The sequence below is a fragment of the Falco cherrug genome, chromosome 4 (genome assembly GCF_023634085.1).
Source record: "Falco cherrug isolate bFalChe1 chromosome 4, bFalChe1.pri, whole genome shotgun sequence".
Taxonomy (NCBI): domain Eukaryota; kingdom Metazoa; phylum Chordata; class Aves; order Falconiformes; family Falconidae; genus Falco; species Falco cherrug.
In genome coordinates this window covers 82,991,234-83,011,781 of record NC_073700.1, presented here as the reverse complement: position 1 = coordinate 83,011,781, position 20,548 = coordinate 82,991,234, and the positions used below count along the sequence as shown (strand labels likewise).

The 20,548-nt window shown below is 42.2% G+C and overlaps 1 protein-coding gene and 1 long non-coding RNA gene across 6 annotated transcripts in view; both read right to left on the bottom strand.

Moving 5' to 3' along the window:
• The window catches only part of AHR (aryl hydrocarbon receptor), a 63,917-nt gene extending 62,225 nt beyond the window's left edge, over positions 1–1,692 (bottom strand). The window contains exon 1 of the mRNA XM_055707867.1: positions 1,143–1,692. Coding sequence (XP_055563842.1) covers positions 1,143–1,198 — 56 coding nt within the window. The 5' untranslated portion in view covers positions 1,199–1,692. The remainder of the gene's footprint in view (positions 1–1,142) is intronic.
• Positions 1,693–6,587: 4,895 nt separating this feature from the next.
• Positions 6,588–20,548, bottom strand: part of LOC129735909 (uncharacterized) — a 140,948-nt gene continuing 126,987 nt past the window's right edge. For 2 of the 5 annotated variants that reach the window (XR_008731857.1, XR_008731858.1), the window contains 3 exons: positions 20,032–20,116; positions 13,423–15,291; positions 6,592–13,074 (listed from right to left, as the gene is read on the bottom strand). This is a non-coding gene — a long non-coding RNA (uncharacterized LOC129735909). Of the gene's footprint in view, positions 13,075–13,422; positions 20,117–20,548 lie in introns of all 5 variants that reach the window. The other 3 variants (XR_008731856.1, XR_008731860.1, XR_008731859.1) reach the window with 2 other exon arrangements.

Below are 20,548 nucleotides of genomic sequence, written 5' to 3'. Positions count from 1 at the left end.
TAACCCAGCTATGTACATACATTCATTCAAACAACTCCAACCGTAAAGAAGTAAGCGCTCAAGCTGATTCCCCTCCCTCTAAGCCCGTTGTCTGCTATAAATCTAAAAACATACCATTCACAATAGAATTTCATTAAATATTTGTCATTCTCTCCTTTAATGCCTTTGTAGTCTTGGCAGTCATTTTCCACCTACAGAAGTACCCCATGGAAGTACACGGGGATTTTTTGAGCTTTATTTTTCTTGCAATTCTGCAGTTTAGCTGTGATAGTTTTCATGACCTATAGATTCTTGACTTTCAGTTGAAAGTGCAAGTTAAGCAACCCCTCTAGCCTGAAAAAGCACTCTCGTCAGATCAGCCTTTGAGCAGAGCATGCAAAGCCTGGGACTCAAACCTAAAGCAGGTGCATAATACAAAATTGCTCAAGTACTAGTCAGAGTTTCAAAATTATAAATTAATAAGGAAAAAGCCACCATACGGCCAGACTTCGCCCCCCGCCCCTTCGACCGGTCTGCAGCACTCGGTTCGTTTGGAGCTGAACAAATAAAAACGTCTAATGTAATACCGGAGGGGTAAAGCCGGTTGAGCCCTCCCTGACGGGCTAAAAACAGCCCTAAACGGTGGGAATCGGGCGAGCCCTTCCCGGCTCCGGCCCCGCACCTCCCGCGGAGACACCTGAGCGCGCAGCGGTGCGCGGCGGTCGGAGCGGCCCGCAGCGGCGGGGGCGCCCTGCGCGCGGGCGGCGGCCATGGCGGGGGGGCCCGCCCGGCGCGGCACCCACCGGCGGGACCCGCTGCCGCGGGGCGAGCGCAGCCACCGCTCGGGAGCCGTCACCTCAGATGCCTCCCAATCTAGGTCAGCCGGCTGCGCTGCGTTGCCGGCACCGCTCCCTCCTTCCACCGCCTCGACCTTCCGCGCCCCGACACTCCCTTCCTTTTTTTTTTTAAAGCAAAGAGCTAAAAACGACAAAACCCCAACAGCACCCCGAGGCACACCTCTCCCGGGCGCCCCTGCACCGCACCGCGCCACCGGCCGCCCCCGTCGGGCCTCCACGGCGCGGTGCGCGGCAGGACGGCGAGCCGCCGGGGCGCCGCTCTCCCCTCCCTGCCGCTCTCCCCGCCCGCCCCGCGGGGCCGCTTACATTTTCTGCACAGGTTTCCGCCGCTTGCGACTGGCGTAGGTGACATTGGGGTTCATCCTGCCGCGGCTCCAGCGCCCCGCGCCGCAGGCTCCGCCGGCCGGGGGCCGCCGCCCTCCTGTCCGCCTCGCCCCGGCTCTCGGGAGAGGGCGAGCACCACCGGCGCCGCAGCGCTCGCCTCGCTTCGCCCGCGGGCCCTAGCCCTGCTGCCGCCGGCCGTCCGCAGCGCAGGGAAGCGCGGCGCTCGCAGCGGCGGCGCCTTCCCCGGCCGGGCGAGGACGGGAGGCGGAGGCGCTACGGGGCGGGGATCCCAGGTGATCGGCGGCGGCTACACCCACTCGCCGCTCCCGGAGGGCACAGGTGTGGGGGCGGCCGGGGCTTTCCAGCGCCGCTCGCCCCGCGCCTCCCCGCCGAAGCGACGCCGTCTCCCGGCCGGCTCCCTCTGCAGCGGCGGGAGGGCGTGCGGCGGCCTCTGCACCCCGGCGCGGCCGCCGTCTGCTGGCCGAGCGCCTGTCAGTGTGCGCGGCGCCGGGCCGGGGCGCACCTCCCCGCCTCGCCCCGCCCGGCCCAGCCCCGCGCCCGCTCCTCCCGCCGCCGCCGCCGCACGGCCCCGGCCGCCTCCCGCCCCGCCCGCCTGGCAGCCGCCTCCGCCCCCTCGCCGAGGAGGCCCCTCACGGCGGCGGCGGGGCGGAGGGAGGGGGGGGCGGCGCTGCCGCCATGTTGGGAAGGTCAGGCGAGGATGGGGAGGACCGGCGCGGCAGCGGAGGGGGCGCCGCGGGGGTCTCGCCCGGCGGCGAGGGCGTCGCGACGGAAAGTCCCCGGCGTGGGGATGGGGCGGGAGAGGGAGAACCCCAGGCCTGTGGTGGCCGGGGTGGGGGCGCTCCCGCGGCGAGCGGGAAGGAAAGTCAGATCCCAGCGCCTAGGTGGCCCCTAATAACAAAAAATAACCGGGGGGGGACGGGGGGACGGGACGTGTGTGGAGGAATTCACAGCGTTCAGTTTTGAAAGAAAAATGGTACTGCCTCAGTGTCACGGTGAGGGCTGTGTCTGTCACCTCACACACACACACCCAGGCCTGACACCTCCCCCGGGCTGGAACCGTCACGGCCGCAGATCGCCGGGCAGAGAAACCAGAAATCACAGGCGACCGCCCCGAACACCCGAAGGGTGGGGGGAGCCCTGGGTGGGAGCGCCCGCGGGCGGGGAGGGGACAGGCGCCGGGCGCCGCCGAGGACAAGGACAGCAGCGCACCTGGGGGAAGGAAGGAGGTCACCGCGGGCAGGGCTGCCGCTCGCTAAGCACCGAGCGCCGGCTTACTGGGCGAGGACGCGGCTCGTACCTCATTAGGGGATAAATCCCGGAGTTATTACACTGGCGGTTTTAAGCTAAATACTTATGTTAAAGGAAAGGAGCGCAGCACCGCAAACAGCAAGAGGTGCTGCCAAACTGGGGGTGAATAAAACCATCCGAGAGCAGCCCCGTGCCCCTCCGAGCCGCTGCCGCTTCTCCCGCCCATTTTCTTCCTCTGCTTCCCTTCGCGGCAGCAGCGGCAGCAGCGGCGCCCTTCCCCCGGAATAGCGGCAATAAATGTTGTCTCAGCGCTAAACTTGGGAGCCCGGGAGTCGCCCTGCGTGAACACCAGTTGCAGGCGGTCGCGGCTGAGACGAGAGCAGGGAAGTGCTCCCCTCTGTCCCTCGCGAACGCACCGGCCGCCCGCGGGGGACGGCCGAGCCCAGCCGCCGGAGAGCGACGGCAGCTGCGCGCTCAGCCGCGGCCCCGCGGCTCGGTCCCGCAGCCGCCCGTGCGCGGCCGCCGGGAGGCCGAGGCAGTGTCCGTGGTGCTGGTGTCCGGCCGCCCGGCTCGGGCTGGCCGCGCTGTCAGCGCCGCACCGGCGGCTGGGGGCTCGCACTCCCCCTCGCTGGTTACCGAAGCCCCGGCTGGTTGTGCAAGCGCTTCTGCTCCGCTCTGCTGACGGGAGGGATTAGCGGTGGCCCAGGTATTATCGCACGGTAAAATCCTGGGTCCGTGCGAAGGCCGCCCGCAGCCGAGCGGCGGGCTGGGAGCGGCGCCCGCCCCGCAGCAATGCGGCTGCCCCGGCGCCGCGGCCGCTGCGCCCCGTGGGACCCACCGGGCTTCCCGCCGGCCGGGGCGGCTCCGCGGGCGCTCGCAGCTGGGATTAGGCAGCACAGCGCGCGCTTGTTCACCGGCTTAATTGCTCGGGTTTAGTTCCGTGGGAAGCTGTCCCAGATGCAAAGCATGCTGAAGCTGCAATATGCAGATAAAATTAATTCGACTAAACCTTAATGATGCTAGTGTGCTTGCTAGTACAGCAGAAGTTGATCAAATGGTGTTTTGAAACGTGTCCTCAGCAAACAAAGTTTTTTGAAAAAATGTAGTAGAAGAACTGTACGCCTTAGGAGGTCAGTGCCTTGCAGTCACATTCCTACTGCATTCCTGGCCAAACACCTTTGCAGCAGACATCAGGTATTCTCTAGCTTCTGTCTCTTTCCTCTTCGCACTCTTTTCTCTCCACAAGATCTTAGAAGCATGCTGGAAAAAAGGGCGAGCCATGCCATGCACATCTTACTTCTTCAGCCCCTTTCTTTTTTTGATTTTAGGGCTGAAACTAGAAATGTAAGCATTTTCTTCACTCCAAACCCATCCATCTAAGTGCTTAGACTCTTCCAGCCCAAACTTCCCAGTCCCTTTCAGTACTCTTTTCACCACTACTCGCTCCCTACTCACTGGTTACTTTCTCTGTCAACACAAGCGTGCTGTGAGCACTCCATATACAACATAAATTGCTCTGGTTTTGTTCTTTTTGGTTACATTAACTTTGTGTTGAAAGCTTACAGTCATTGTTTAGGGCTTCTCTTTTAATTTTTGATATAATTGCTTCCAGTCTGTCATACTTCCTCACTGGGATTGAACAGTCTCTAGCAACTTCTTACTTTTCACTTGACCTCAAGAACTCAATTGTTTCTTGACTTTTTGTGCTATGTAGATACTGTCAGACACCCCCATACTTATGCTGTCTCATCTGCCAGCTCCAAATCTACTGGGGACTACATGAAGAAGGAAATATACTTTAGCCTCCCATGATGGACTTCATCTCCCAGTTCGTTTCTGGGGCCATGGGAGCTTGCATGGTGCCAGTGAGGTGCTGTGGTTACTCTTCAACTCCCTTTTTGGAAACAGAGCAAGGAAAATTCATACTGCTAGGCAGAAACCACTTCTCTACATTTGCAATCCACTGCCTGCTATCGGAAATCTACTTCTGTGGGTCAGCCACCTATTTAACAACAAATCTGAGATTTCAGATGTTCAGCACACAGAATCACAGAATGCTCAGTCAGTACATGTCTCTGGGGCCTTTTAGACACAGTTACCTAAAAATTTCTGTATTGCACTACCTGCAGCTTTTGCAAATCTGTCCTCACCTGATGTTCTTACTGTCTCTTTGCCTAATCTGTTGTCTCAGTATTTACTTTTCTATTTGATAATTTGGGTACGGTAGAGATCTGACCTCATATTCAGTATAAAACAAACAAAACCTGTACAACCATGATTCAGCAGTCTTAAAGCCTTCTTTACAGCTTAAGTATTTTTGTCAGGCTTTTCTTGGTTTTATTATTCTTTTTTAAATTAATATCTTGTCAGGTTTAACGACATGTTTGGTCTTGCACATGATGACTGTGGCTGATGTCATGTGGACAATTAAAATTATTTAATTCCATGCAGATCAGTTTCATGTGTATTGTACAGCTCTAACTAGTCTCTTCTCATTTTATCTCTAGGCTACTACCCAGGTGGCTTACTAGGTCTCCTTTAATAAATTTCTCTCAAACCATTAGCGACCACTTTTTTCCTCATCGCTCAAGTTCAGAATTTTTGCCTTGATGCAAATCATGATCATGATGACATGATCATCATGAATCATGATGACATCCAGTGACGAGGTTGTTAAGAAAAATGGGTTTGTGCATCTAATGAACCATACCTTTCCCTATCCTTGGCATGTATGAGGTGTCATATTAATGAACATATTCTTCTGTATCCAGTATGCGTTGTGGTTATCATCCTCTGAAGCTTCCAGAGCTCTTGCTTGTCAGTAGTCATACCTGCTCCTCTGACTGCAAAATGAGAAATATTCTTTTACTCCACACATCTATTCTGGCCCATTTCTGCTTCTCCTGCCCTGCACGGTCCCCTCCTCAGCTCTGTCACCTGCCCCCTCACTCATTTCACAAGATGGGAGCTGTTTGGAAGAGGAGACTTTTACAGAACAAATGGAAATTCCTGAGTGCACTGGAGCTTCACAGGATCACCATGAGACCAACAAAAATCTTGTCATTTGGGAGGAATTTATAAGAATTATAAACAGTGCTTGCTATCTTAGGGTCATCTCTGACTCATTTCTAGCCTTTATCCTACTCTTTCTATCCATGCCCAAAATTTTACTTCCTTCAGCTTAATTCTGTGTGCTGACTTGTTCTAGCTGTTTGCAGTGCAAATAACACAGAAAAAAACCTGATTTGGTTGTCTGTGATTTCTCTTCTGCCTCCCTGGAGACGAGGAAAGAGGATTGTGATTTAAAATCGTGATTTATGCAGCTCAGATTTTGGAGATCTGCAGAACTGCCAGTGATTTAGGTGTTATTTTCCATGCACCTTTGTTCTGCTAAGAAAGAGTATCTATGGTAACTCAGATGACTGTACTCATTTCAGGAAACTGATCATCTAGGGAAGTTGAATTAGAGTCAGTGAGTAGCCTATATATGGATTCTTTAGTGACTGGGAAGGTCACACAAACATTTTACTGTGAAGAACCAGGAACTCTGAGGGGAATTCTGCCTCACTTAAAAACTGAAACAGAAATAATTATATCTAGAAAAAAGAAACACAGCAATGAGACTAATGGCACACTGCTTTATGATGACTTTTCTTACAGAAGCCTCATTTGCAGGTTCTAGTTGAACTGTATATAATGAGAATTAGATTGACAAGAAACTTCCTCACATACACACACACACCTCCTATTTGTATTTTTGTCAACATAGGACAGAACTAGCACATTCTTTTTCCCTTCTCTCATCTCCACACCTGGCTCCCACTTCCACTATCCTTGCAGGTATTTCTGATATGCCAGTGTCTAAAATTACACTGGCTTTCTATTGAGTATTTAACTTGGGGAGTATTTCCAGAAGCTGAAGAGCCATATAAAGGATGAAAAATATCAAACATATTATTTGGGTAAGTAGGCTATGATCCTCATATAGTGGTTAGTGCTAAAAAGTCTTTGTTGATAATGATATTTTAAATATTTTAAATAGATTGAGTTACACTAATCCACTGAAAGCTATAGTCTTAATTGTTCCAACAGGGACCAGAAAAAATCCTCAGTAGGCAAAAAAAACCCCAACATTTAGAGACAGTGTTCAAAATTTTTCTTCTTCCAGAAAATTTGAGAAATTAATAATCATCATCTGTGAGGCAGGATCATGACTATACTCATACCCTATGATACATAAAATGAAAAGCTTGTTTCACCTGTAAGAGCAGGAATAAAGAAACAATATTGTTATAGAGGAAATATAAAAAAATCAGTACATTGCATACTATTCTTTGGTTTTCTCTCATATACAGAAATAAGCAGAAGAGAACAAGTTTATACAGAAACTGCTTCTCAGTTCAAGAGAACAGTCTTTTTTTATTCTAAACAAAAAAAGTTCTGAAGAGCTATACAGATACAGCAAGCAGCTTACATTAACCTTGCCTGCCTAAAACATTCAGCAGCCCTCTTCTCCCACAAGCATTAAAAGTAAATTTTATTATATAGCTAAAATAATTTTAAATTAACATTCCCAATGAACTTCATGGTTTTGTCCTGAAAAGTAAAGAGCCACTCAATATTTTAGTCTAACGTAATCCACTCCCAATGGTACTGAGAGCCATAAAGCAATCAGTGGTAAGATGGGCAAGTGAGGATGACATGGTAGAGCCTCTTAACCAAGACACCAGCAGTTAGACTGCCGACTGCCACTCCTTCCTTCTCCCCTCCTTCCTTGTTGAAGGAATAAGCTTATGTTTGTTACGTGAATATACAAAGAGTTAGGTCTGCAACTACAAACCCATTTAAAGAAAAATATTGCACATATTGTACAATGTTTCTGACGGTCAGACTATTGGGACTATACAAACATCTTCTGTTCCCAGGATCCTTCCCTGCCACTGAGGCTCACTGGCACACAATGCATCAGATCCACACTATTATATTTTCTTAGTTTCCAAACTAGGGTGGCTACATGCAAACTGCAAGTGTCCACTGGCCTGTGCTAGCCCCTGAGAACGATGTGGGAACATGAAAAAAAATGTGTAAAGGATAATTCTAACCATTTTAAACTACCGATGATTGGGTTTAAACATCCATGGAAGTTCCATGACGCTCATTAAATTTACTGGCACAGATATAACGTTAAAGTAGATTCCCAATGATTTTGGCCATAAATGTTACAAATCCCCTACAATTATTAGTGTGCAGAAGCAGGAAAGTTTTGGTTATAACAGTAAATCACCATGACAATCAGCAAATGTGGGCAGCATATGATCCAGCTGCACCAAAACCTTCTGTGCTGTTATACACAGAACAAATACATAAAGGTCTGATCATTTTACCTCTGCTTTAAAACCGCTACTGAACTATATTTATTATCAGGGCTTTGTTGCTAAATTGGCTTATAATATTAACAAAACCTGTGGTTTGAGAGGGCCTGAAACAAGCTTACAATTATGATGGCTAACTCAGTAGGCTGTAAATTCTCTTTCTGCTCTCATTAAGAGGAAAGGGTATACACAGAGTAAGACTAATGAATTAAAAAAATGATCTAAATTAGAAGTGACAATGGAGTTGCCATGCCAGAGCTTAATTTCTGTACCAACAAACCTGAGCTAATTTTAATAAATATTGCTAGTTCTCATGAATTTTTATTTAGCCTTATAAAGCCTTCCCATGACTAAGACAAGCTACAGGTATTGTATTAATGGAATTGCATTCTTTCTGATGGGACTTTCTATCAAATCTAGGAGGTAGACACAGAGAAGAATATGAAAAGACAGCAAATATATACACAGATGTCTGAATGCCAAAGGCCAAGGCTAAAACCGATACAAAACCTGTATAATTACACAGGGATTTCCATGAACATAATGTGTAATTAATAATAAACAAGAACAAACAAACAAGAAAGCCCAAACTCATTATTTTAATGCTTACTCAGGAAATAGTCTGCTTGAGAACAAAAATGTGCTATGTGTTAGTTCCATTCAAACTATTTTCATTGACATGACACAAAATGCAGTCGTTTACTGAGTCCATAGTTCTTACAAGTATAGTGAGCTGTACCTGCATCATACCTGATGACTAATTGTCCTTACCCATCATTTACAGCCTTCTGTCACAAGGAGGCTACAGCCTGCCCGGGTAACCTGCCCAGGGCTTACTGCTACAGACTGTTTCTCAATGAGCAATTGTAATTTTTTTAGGTTTTGTAATTTAGACCTGTAACATCTTTTCCCATCCAGAGTGACTACAACTTTCCGTCATTCTAACAGTAAGTTTTCTTTGATTTCAGCTGTGACTGAGGCACCTGAGGAAGTGTATGTAGAGAGGAGAGAGGACAGTAAGTCTGTTAGGGCAGGAAAGCAGGGAAACAACTGTCTCTGGAGCATTAAAGCCAGCATGAATCCGGAGAGATACCACATTACATAGAGCAAACAACAACACTTGAGAAATGGTAACAGGAGTAGGTATCTTTGCTACGGGAAACACTAGAACACTTTTATTCTACAAATAATAGTCATGGCATGTTATTTCTTCTGAGCAGTATAGGAGAACATGCATGTACTGAAAACTGCCCACAAAACATTTGACATATTGTTTGCCTTATCCTTTCTTTTTTTCCACATTTATCCTGTTAAGTGTCCTAAGCGGACTGTGTTTACATGTATCTCTAAGCAAGCCACAACTGTTGCTAGCTACATATCATCTTTATAGTCCCATTATCTCCAGTTCTCCAAATTCAGTCTGGCCCACAGAGTAAATATTAACACTTGCTGGTAATGAGTCTTCTGAAAACCTTCTAATCAATGTGCCCTGCATGCAAGACAAATGTTTAGCTCCTCAATTATGGTACTTACCTGTTAATTTTCACAACTAGCTATGTAGCGTCAGCTTCAATGTAGAGCCTCAGGTGCTGTCTGAAAAGTAAGGGTTTAACAATCTCAGCTATGCAGAAGCTGTCTCTGAAATGTTTGTATATTATCGACACACAAAAAAACACGCCAATGTCTAGAGTGTCCTTTTGCAGTTCAGAATGTTCTTTATTTTTCTGTTTACACTAGTATAATTGAAGATACTCGATTAGAAATCTATCTATCCAAAGAAAAAAGCTGTTCTTATGTTTCTTCTAAGAGAAGTTGCCTTATTTATAATTAGTATTCTATATTACATATGTAACATTGTAAAATCCCTAATAAATAAAATATTGGAGTGGAAAAAAGCTATCATGGGCATTCTTTGTAATAAAAGATCTTTCAAAAAGAAGTGCTTATTTTCAGTGCATGTCTTTAATCTTCTAGAAAACAGTAGATAAAAACAGCTTCAAACCTGCACGGTGCCAGTTTTTATGACTGTTAGTGCTCTTAGCAATTCCAATGATCTCAGCACAATAGTGTTCAGAACTGTTTCTTCAGTGTTTTCAGATAAATATTCTTACTGCATCTCTATAGCTACAATAGATTGCATCACCAAGATACCACGAAGATTTAGAAGTTTATCATTTCTCCTAAATAGTCAATGGAACTGCTATCTGGTCTATCTGCCTGAGATTAAAAGTTGCTCATTTCAGAGGTATAAAATATTGCTGGTTTATTTCTGAAGGCATATATTGAGAGACAGTTTGCAGTTTCTTTCATAAGGAGGGCTTACTAAAAGACATGTCCTAGAGGCAGAAAGACTCCAGCAAGCATGATTTTTTCATCCAGGTTTTCTCTTATAAGAATTCCCTGATTCAACACTTGAAAAGTTTGGATCTGGGCTCTTTCAGATTACAAAATTAAAGATGAGGTTTCTCTAGTATTGAGTAGCATGATAGATTGTCCTTCAAAAGTAGTTGAAAATCCTTTCAAGGAACACATAACAATATTTTGATGTAGAGTGGCATTTGGAAAGAAACCAAAAAATAAGCACAGAAATTGGGTGAGATGGTCTCATCTATGTTAAGAAAGAAACAAATAACTGTGAGTTATTCTATCTGAACCTTTCAGCTGACCTTCAGGCTTGGCTTACCATGGCCTGTGGTGTGTATAATTCATCAAGACTGGTGTGATTTGTTTTAAGCATGTTTCCAAAGATGAAAGAACTAATTTATGATCTTGTTACTACCTCCACCCTCAAAGAATCAGGAGTTGCAGCTGAAGGTTACTTCAGTTATTGAAGTTATGTTATTGAATGAAATGCAACAACTCTGTTACATTTTATTTTTTCTGTTTACTATCAAACATTCCTACTATCCCTACTAAAATTATAAATAGTTGTAATAATGTGCAATGAGTTTGTTTCATCCAGTTCCCTAATTTCATCAGATCAGAAAATATGGCAAATAGTCTTGTTCATGCCAAGTAATAAGAAAACACCATGTTGTTTTTGGTGCAATCATGCATTTGTTATCTGCTAAAATTAATTAAGCATCTCTATACAATCTTGAGATGTTTAATAACAAAAAATTCTTGTAGCATTTTGTCAGTCACAGACCTTTTAAAGTCTTACTCTCTAAAAGTGGGATTCATGCAGTGCATTCCTAGAAATGCAACCAGAATTGAACAGGAAGATAAAAATGATGAAAAGGAAAGAGAATAAGCACAAAGATAAGGAAATCTGGAAATAGCAATAAGTCAATAGTTAAAATAGGTGTTTATTGAAAAGAAAACTGGCAATGGCTGAGGAGAAACTTGTAACCAAAAAGAAGACATAAAAAACCCCTGAAAAGACAAAAGAGAAAATGACAGCGTTCCACTAGTAGCTCACAGAGCCATGGAAGCTATTATTTCCTAATAGTTCATTTAGGAAAGTCACTGTCAAATCTAGCGATTAATATATTGTTACATTAAAAATACATTTCTTAGAGTTTTCCATGGAAGTAGTTACAGTGGCAGAGAGCCATACAAGGAATTCTTCAAATTTAAGAGTGTGTGTATGTCTGAGCTGCTATATATGGGTCATTGCCAACATCTAGGCTCTACTTAATTTCATAGGTAGAAGTTGCCTTTTATGTCCATGTCCTAGGATCAGCCAGTCCAAAAAAATGGACAAAGGAAGGGAAAGATATGGGAGTAACATTCAGCTTGTTCCCATAGAGTCTCCTGCTGGCCTTTTAGCTCCACTATGTAAATTTGGTCAATTTACAATAATTCTTCTTCAGTGAAGCCCTCAGGGAAGGGCATACACGGGGAAACCTCCACCTCCCCCACCACACAGTCCTTCTGCAGTAAACTGAAAAAAGAAAGCCTTTCTAAAAGGAGACCTGAAAAAAAGATTTACTTTGGGATATTAGTCTTCCTGTAGGAACCTCTCCCCGGGCACAATTGTTTCAGCAGTCCATGTTCCAGAATGTTATGGCTAGATAATGTTTGTTCAAGATGTATTGCCACCCTTGTATAAAATACTTAGGTCATTCCCATAACATTCTCAATATGTAGCAGATAGGTATTTCATGGTCTTTATTGTTTAAGGCCAAAGCTTGAACTAAAGTCACAACAACATTTGTAATGGACACAATGAGGCAGTTATCTTGATCAGGGCAGAACCTGGTAGTTACCTTGTGCGTTTTCCCCTTGTTTTCCTTCCCTTTGTAGCTACACAGATGGAAGAAACACAGTTCAGTGGTTTTTTTTGCCCTTCATCTCAAGTTTTCCTGTCGTAGGCAGAGCAGAACAAAGAAAACTGCCAGTTTAGGATTTTTGGCCTAAAATGTTAGCATTCCTGATGGCTGGAAATATACTTACCTTAAAATCATGGGTGTGGGTCACCTGAACTGCTTTTATTAGATGAAAAAAAACATTAAGTACAAACATTTCAGGTATGTTTGTGCCATAATATTTCTGCTATGGTTATCCATGCTCTGACTTTGCTGAGTTTGTTTCTTCAGCATCTATGTACAGTCTACACATAAGCAGCTGAATAGTTGCTATCATAACATGATTAATGACATGAAGCTTGGTGATGATGCTATCTATGCTTAGGCTTGTGATGCCTAGAACAACCTACCATGATCCTCTCCAATTCTATTACAACTGCAGTCCCTAAGCAGTGCAAGCTGCATGAGACAGATATGTATATAGATGCATCAAACTATCCTACAAATATTTATATCTGCCTAATATACAGTCAGAAAACCACTAATTTCTAACATCAAGCTATATGCAGACTTAAAGCAGAATTTTCTACAAATAAACAAATTGTTCTGGTTTAAGCCACAGCATGTCATGGGTGAGGGAAAGGACAGAATATGGTATCCTTCTTGCTGTTGAATTCCTTTTGTTAATGCTAGGCATTTAATGGAGTTCCTTGGAATTCACATGATGTAAGAACAGTCAATATTGGTAATGTCCGATAATACTGTGCTCATTTAATTGATCCTCTATCACACTGATACTATATTTGCATGCATCCAAACAGCAGAGCTATTACATGTTTTCAGAAGTAATTTATAAGAATGACATAACTTACAGAATAACAGAGGAGGACCATGAAGATGATCAGAGGGATGGAGCATCTCTCCTGTGGAGACAGGCTGGCAGATTTGGGGATGTTCAGCCTGGAGAAAAGAAGGCTCTGGGGACACATTCTAGAGCCTTCCAGTACCTAAAGGAAAGGGGGCCTACAAGAAAGCACGAAAGGAACTTTTTACAGTGACTTGTAGTGATAGGACAAGGGGAAACAGCTTTAAACTGAAAGAAGGTAAACCTAGCTTAGATATAAGGAAGAAATTCTTCATTATGAGAGTGGTGAGACCCTGGAAGAGGTTTTCCAGAGGAGTTGTGGTTGCCCCATCCCTGGAAGTGTCCAAGGCCAGGCTGGATGGGGCTTTGAGCAACCTGGTCTAGTGGAAGGTGTCCCTGCCCATGGCAGGGGAGTGGAGCTAGATGGTCTTTAAGGTCCCTCCTAACCTAAACCATTCTGTGATTTTATGAATAATCTTTGAACAGTACTCCATATTCTGACTCACCTATGTCTTCTTTATGAAATAAAACATCATTTTTTAGTAGCTGGGTCATTTCCATCTATAAAAAGCACAGAAATCACAGTGTTTAGTCTGGTAATATTTCCAATCCCTTCAATCTATTTAGCTTAACAGATGTAGAGAGCCACACAGATGGAAACAAATCAGTCCTTTTCAAGCTTGTTGTTCAAGAAATAATCAGGACAGCAAGCTGGTGACACTATTCCTGTCTTCTCTTGTAACTGAAACCATTGCAATGGTGATATAGGAAGTAAAAACATATTAATTTCTAGAAAACTATGGCTTCCGTGTGGCTTATCTAATATCCAGCCTATCTTAATCCCAGAAATAACTCCAATTTAACAGAAGAAGTAGCTCTCCTCATCAACTCTGAGCAGCATGCTGTTTTGCAAGGGCTTCTGTTGAAATTAATGGTTCATCCAAACTGCAGGTGCTGTTGATCCCTGAGCCTGGGTTGAGGTGGATGCTGGCTGCATCCTACGGCAGGATGAGGTGAGCTGCAATTGAATCTAATCTTTTCTCTTCCTTTTCCCTTATTTCCTATACTCCAGTTTACACTGGAAGAAGAAATACCAATAGGAAGGAAAGTCAGTGTGTGCTGTGCACTGGGATAGCTAACTGCAGGATCAGTAACAAACTACGGCAGCTCGGTAGCCTAAATGCGATTCAGGAAAAGAGACTACTGAATATAGAGTTAACAGAAGCTAATCAATGATGAAAGTTCATCACACTTTTCTAAGGAGTGATAGGATTCAGAAAAAAAACATAGTAGTGCTCTTTGGTTTGATGAGCAGCCACCTGTACTGCCAGATGTACAGATCCTCAGGCTTTTGTACCTTTCAAATCAGTATTCTGCAATCCAGTCACTCCAACCAGCAATCAGGTAACAGTCTCAAACATTCAGCATGGCTCACTCAGGAATTTCAGCTGGGATTTGGACCCTACAGGACTTTTCCTGGGGGAACTTGTCACAGCATGTTTGTGCTGACAGAGGTCTTTAGAAACAGACTAAGTTGTATTACTTTTTGTGAGGTAAAAAGCCTTTAGGAAAAGTAATAAATCAATAAATCCTCTTTGTAAGTTAATCTCATCACTGAAAAGAAAACAAACAAAAACCCACCTTGTTGTTTTGAAGAGATATCAACGGCACATTTTTGACAGCTTCTTCTTTCTTTTCAAACTTCCTCCTGTTTGATTCTTGAGATTTTGGGCTTCCCCTGATCCAAGGATCACTGTTTAATGCTGTATTCCTCCCAAGCATTCTTATCCCAATATACCCAATGTGCAAGCATATTTCTCTATAGCCTTGAATAGGTATGGGGAGATTGTACCAGTAATATTATTTTACCTTTCTTACTCACTTTTTTAACTCTTCCTTTGTTGCTTTCTTTTATTGAACTCCTAGCTGTTCAAGAGGCAGGCAGAAATACAAAGCTAAACATATTAGTAACTGAAAGTATCTCCACCGCCTTGCATCAAAATGTGTTTTGTTTCTTCTGCAGCTGTACACTGCACAAAGACAGATTCATGAAATCACACACAACTTTGGTTATTTTGAAGGCATAGGGAAAAAAGCAACAAGAGCAAAACAAGCAAAACATCCAAGAGTAGACATATCCTTTTTAATTGCTTTCTTAATGAAATTAAACCGTATTCTTCAAGAATGAATGCTTAAGGTGTCTAACTTAAATATATGGAAAGTGGTATTAGGTGTAATTAAATGCTTTTATTTTTTAATAGTTCTTATGTCAATGCTTACATGCAGTTTTACTTACTGTGACTCTCACACAATGGAAAATTACAGGTGTAGTGTGCAAGTTGAGACCTATTATAATGCAGACTGATTATTTTTTTCTAGAGGGGGAAAAAGAAAGTGAGCGATAATCAGAAAAATCATTGACTTAGATTGAACTGAAACAGCAATAATTCATACTTGTTAGAAAAATGAGCACTTCCTTATCTCCAAGTATCTTTTCCAAAAGACAATTTCTTCATTAAGGCATCAGTTAAGTTTTCCAGCCTTTGGAGTAAACACTTTAAAAAGCACTGCAAACTTTTTTTTTCCCTCCAGTGTCAGTTGAAATAAAGTCAGGATTAGCGCTCAGCGGATTTGCTGAAATAAGTGAATCTCACATACACAATAAATAAACTACTTGGATCCAGCTCTACTCAAAATGTATACAAATTTTCTTTTTGCTATGGGTTTATAAAGTACTATGCACAATGAATCCAACACTATTCAGGCTCAGATTTTGAATGGACTCTCAGGCACACTTTCTATGTGTTATCTATTTCATTTGAAGCTATCAGGCTGAAATAAATAGGCATCAGCTTACATTCTGCATAATAACTAATAAATAAATTTGAATTATCCTGTTAAGTTGAGTTTTGAAAAGTCAGAATTAAACCAAACAACCTGCCTGAAATCTAACAAATGTGGAAAACCTAACATTCCTTAACATACCATATTACAAATACAAATAACACAATTAATACACAACATAGGTAATAAAAAAACCAAAACCCAGTAGCAATATATTGATATCCAGTTGCCAAATTGCTCCTGAAGAGCTATTGTTATGCAAATCAGGAGAGGAGTTCCCAGGGGAATGTTATTTCTAAGGAACTGTTGCTATTAAGTGGTTATGCTGCAAGCAAGCATATGGATAATAATAATAACACTAATTTAAAGAACTAATAAATACTTCTTGAACCATAGGCATACTGCACAAATCCTGACTAAGCAAAACCCTAAGTCATGCCTATTTGCTTTCATTCCGTATTTTCACCTTGGAAGGAAACAAAGCCAACCTCCCCTCTCAGTTCTCCCCACAGGATCTCCAGGAATTAGGTGTTTCAAGCTGAACAGAAGCAGTGAGAAAGCATGGGATTTATGGGCTGTCGTAAGCAACTTCGGAGGGCAACCACAACATGAAATCCACACCTACCCTATCAACCACCATACAAAGCATTTAAAAACTTCTATAGAAGTGGGCTAAGATTCATAAACCCATATAGCTTTAGTCTTAAGGTAAACTCCAATTGCTCTGAGATTTCAGCATGCATACTGTGAACAGCCCTGTTATTAAAAAGTGCGCATTCACCTCAGTTTGTGAAGAAGGAAAGAGATTATTATTACTATTATTATCAGTGTAAATCCATGTTATATGTATGGCACAACTAGCTAGTTACAAAAAAAGTTACAAAAATGAAGGATAGAAAAATCCTAAAATACAGTGCTGATATGTCATTCTCAGAGGCAGGTCATATGGTAGGAATGGGCCAATAAATATTAATATAAACAAATAAAGCAATAAACAGTAATAAATATATATTGTATCATGACAATAAAATGGGAAGAGTAGCCTGGAAACAGCACACAAACTGTTTCCAAAATCAGGCAGAACTGATCTAAAGCTTGGAGGCAGGGAAGTAGAAGAGATGTTAATCTGATCATGCAGCAATCCTTATGACCCCTTTATGTTGATAGGATCATTCCTCTTAAGAGGAATTAAGACTTATGCAGGAATAAATATGCGAAACTGTGCTGAGATGAAAATGCTTATCAAATTGTATTTTGCTATGCTGTGAAGGCTGCCCATGAGACATCACTGCACTACTGCCGTGTGAAGGCAAGGTGCTCATTTTGAACAACTTGCTTCTGCAGGAATCTGTTGATTTGCTTGGCATATTGCATCACTGCCTCAGGAGCCTTCTTTCTTCTTTGGTGTTTAGCAGGCCATCATGAGGCACCTGGGTGTCCATTTGCTTCAACTAAAAAAAACACTAATGAAATATCAACCAGCTTCCATTCATGACTGGTTTAAGATTGCCAGACTGAAATAAGTAGGTGCTATTTAATTTTTGTATCACAGTTCATACCCAGACCTGGATGTTTCAAGAAAATTTAAATTAAGATGCCTATAATTTAACATTTTGAAAGAAATCCAACAAAACCAGAATTTCTGATACAGGTTGTGAACACAAGATTGTGCATTGTGTATATAAACAGTGAAATAAAGTTGGAAAGCTCAATCAACCTTCATGCTTTGGATCATCTGGAAGTCAAATAAGATTTTTACAAGAACAGCAAATGGACTAAATAAGAGGGAAAATAGATTTAATGAAAATAATTAAGCAAATATTTTTCTTTGATTACAATGTATTACTGTTAGCATTGTTCACTTCAAGCTTTTAGCTTATTATGGTTGTGTCTTCCTTTGGACACAACTAACCAGATTGCCTCAGCATAATTTAATTCTTTTGGGCATAATAAGCTTGATGCTTTATACGGCGGTGCTAAACCTAAAAATTGTTACACAGTCCTGTATATACAGAGAGTAATGGGTCATCATATAAATCACGTGTGAATAACCCAATTTGGACAAAGCTATAAACTACTTCAAGCAAGATTTGAAAGGTGTCAACACATGGCATGACACAAAACTATTTGTGCAAGAGAATATTCCAGGCACTAAAAATGTATTTACAAAACACAGATGCATTTTTTTTCCTTTTGCAAGACACCACAGCACAGCACAGTATCAACTGCACTCTGTACATACTAAATGCTCAGGTGAAATTTCAGAAATATTTTAATTAAAAAAGTTATCAATTACTTGAAAATTAAAATGTTCAAACAGTTCCTTATCCTCTTCTCACTTGTTAAAATTTCTGAGTAATAATGTTTTTCTGGGAGGGACATGGAGGAAGGAAGACAGCTCATAGATATTTTTACTCTAATGCTGAAGGCTATGTCTATAGCTGGTATGTAGTATATAAAAATACTAAGTATCAGTAGGTCTGTTAATCTTTTTTTTAAACCCAAGATAACTTCTGAGTGTATTGACAAATCTCCTGTGAAAAAGGAACTAGTCTTTTATTTAAAAGATAGAAAGATCTTACATGTATAAATATACTTCTAAAACCTTCCTTAATCAGAAGGATCAGTATTTGCATTTTTATCATATGCCACATCATTAGCCATTTATTTTGGAGTTTAGCTACTACTATTGAGATACATTCACAATATCTTTTGATTCTGGATTTCTTTTCTTAAAAGTTTCTCTTAATTCCCTTAAATTGAAAGTCTCATCTCCTCCTCTACTCTAAAAGATCAGTTCCAGTAGACTATCTCAAAAATCAATAACAAAATTTGCTACCTATGTTAAGTAGCCATAGTACTTTGGATTATTAGCAATGAAGGGATATTTTGTATTCCAGTGCACCTTTTGCAGTATTTGCTTGCTTTTTTTTTTTTTTTTTTTAAATGCTTTCTTTGTCTTATACAATAGAAAATACAAGAGTTGTGAACAGACCTAAACATTTCAGGATTTTGTGTCATGATGTAATCATATAGTTGTGTGTGTATGTGTGTGAGTTATTCTGCAGAAAATTGAAACCCATTTGTATGGTTTTCATGGTTACGCAACTTGCTGAACTGACATTTGAAAAATACATTTGACTCATACTGCCTCCTATTTTGAGGAAAACTTCTGGAGTCTCACAGCTCACAAGAGAAGAAACCTATGCAGACGTTTTGAGTTGATTAGGCAGTGTGACCGAGTTCAACCACATCTCCAAAAAAGACACTAGCTGTCTCTCCTTTTACTGCCTTTGTAGCAATGGACACTAAATCTAACATGCAGGGGAAATACAGAGCTTAAAGTTTTTTCCAGATAGAGCAGCAGAAAGATGGACTCCTCTTTACATTAGATAGTTGAGAAGATGCTGAATGAAGGCATGAACAAAAATATAGTCCTAGGGCCAGCGTGGTTAGTATGCTGCATAAGGGTGTCAGCTCTCTTAAGGATTAAAGCAAAAGAAGCAAAAGCTTCCAACATGCTGGGGAATTACCTCTTGTTCAAAGGGAAAATTTAGTATCCATCATAATACTTCAGTATTTCATCTAAAGAGAATGTAGCATCAAACAAGTGGAAAAGGGGCGGGGGGGGGGGGGGAGGGGCTCAGGAAGAGTGTGACTATAGTCATTCCTTCATTCAACTTGATACATTTGCTCATTTTATTATTTTTACCAAAACAAGGGAAACCAAGCAGATTTTTTTAAAAAAAAAGAGGAAGAGCAATGAGGTAAAATGTTTCCTGGGCTTGTCAGACTTCTTTATTCTCAGAATTTCCTTGTCCGTTTTCACACAGAATCCACACAGAAATACACTGGCAGTGCTGACAAGTCCACTCAGTTCAGGTTTACTTCCCTTTTCCCTTTAACGTAATAAAATGGCTAACAACAATAACAAATATGTTGCAGTCCGCTAGTTTCACAAGAAATTCAACACGTATCTGTGGCTGGTGTGTACAAAGTAAAAAGTGAGCAATAAACTCTTATATTGTAATCACAGCCTTTTCCTAACTTTGAAAAAAATTCTACTATAGCTTAAGTGGTTCAGGGAAAGCCTCTTATTGCTCTCTTTTTTTTTTTTTTCTTTTTTTGCACATTCAAATCTAGATATGAAAATCCCTGTATGTCAGCTGACCCTGACCTGAACACTTGCACCAAAGAAGTTGGTATGCAAAATGAAAACCGATGGCTAAGGCCTCTCTATATTTAATGGCTTTTATTATCTAAAACGTTACCCTATTTCCTTTGCAGGAGACCCTTCCAATGCTCTGAATGATGACAGCACCTCCATTCAGGAATACTGATCGTATGCTCATTGACCTTTGGGAAAAAGAAAAATAATTTAAAAAAAAAAAGCCACATTTGGACCTATACTTTCCTAAACAGGCATGGATTTCAGAAGACTCTCAGGAGTTTCACCAGCAGATGCAATGTCTCAATCAATGTGTCTTTTAACTTGTATGTCATGCCAGGGAACGTGCAAAACATTTCTTTAACCATCACCTAAGAGCATTCTTCCTCTGTTGATAAGAAACAATATAAAGTGGTATACTCTCTATCCTCATCTGTGTCTAAAATGACTGGATATAGTTAATCTCACAGGGCTGGCAGTAAGAAGACTGGACAGATGTAACCACCCCATTAGCACTGAGGAAGCTAGGCCCTAAAGCAGAATAGCCAGCACATAAACTAAACAAACTTGATTTGACTGTAGCAGTTAGGAACGGGAAGGGCTGATTATAGATTAGAGAA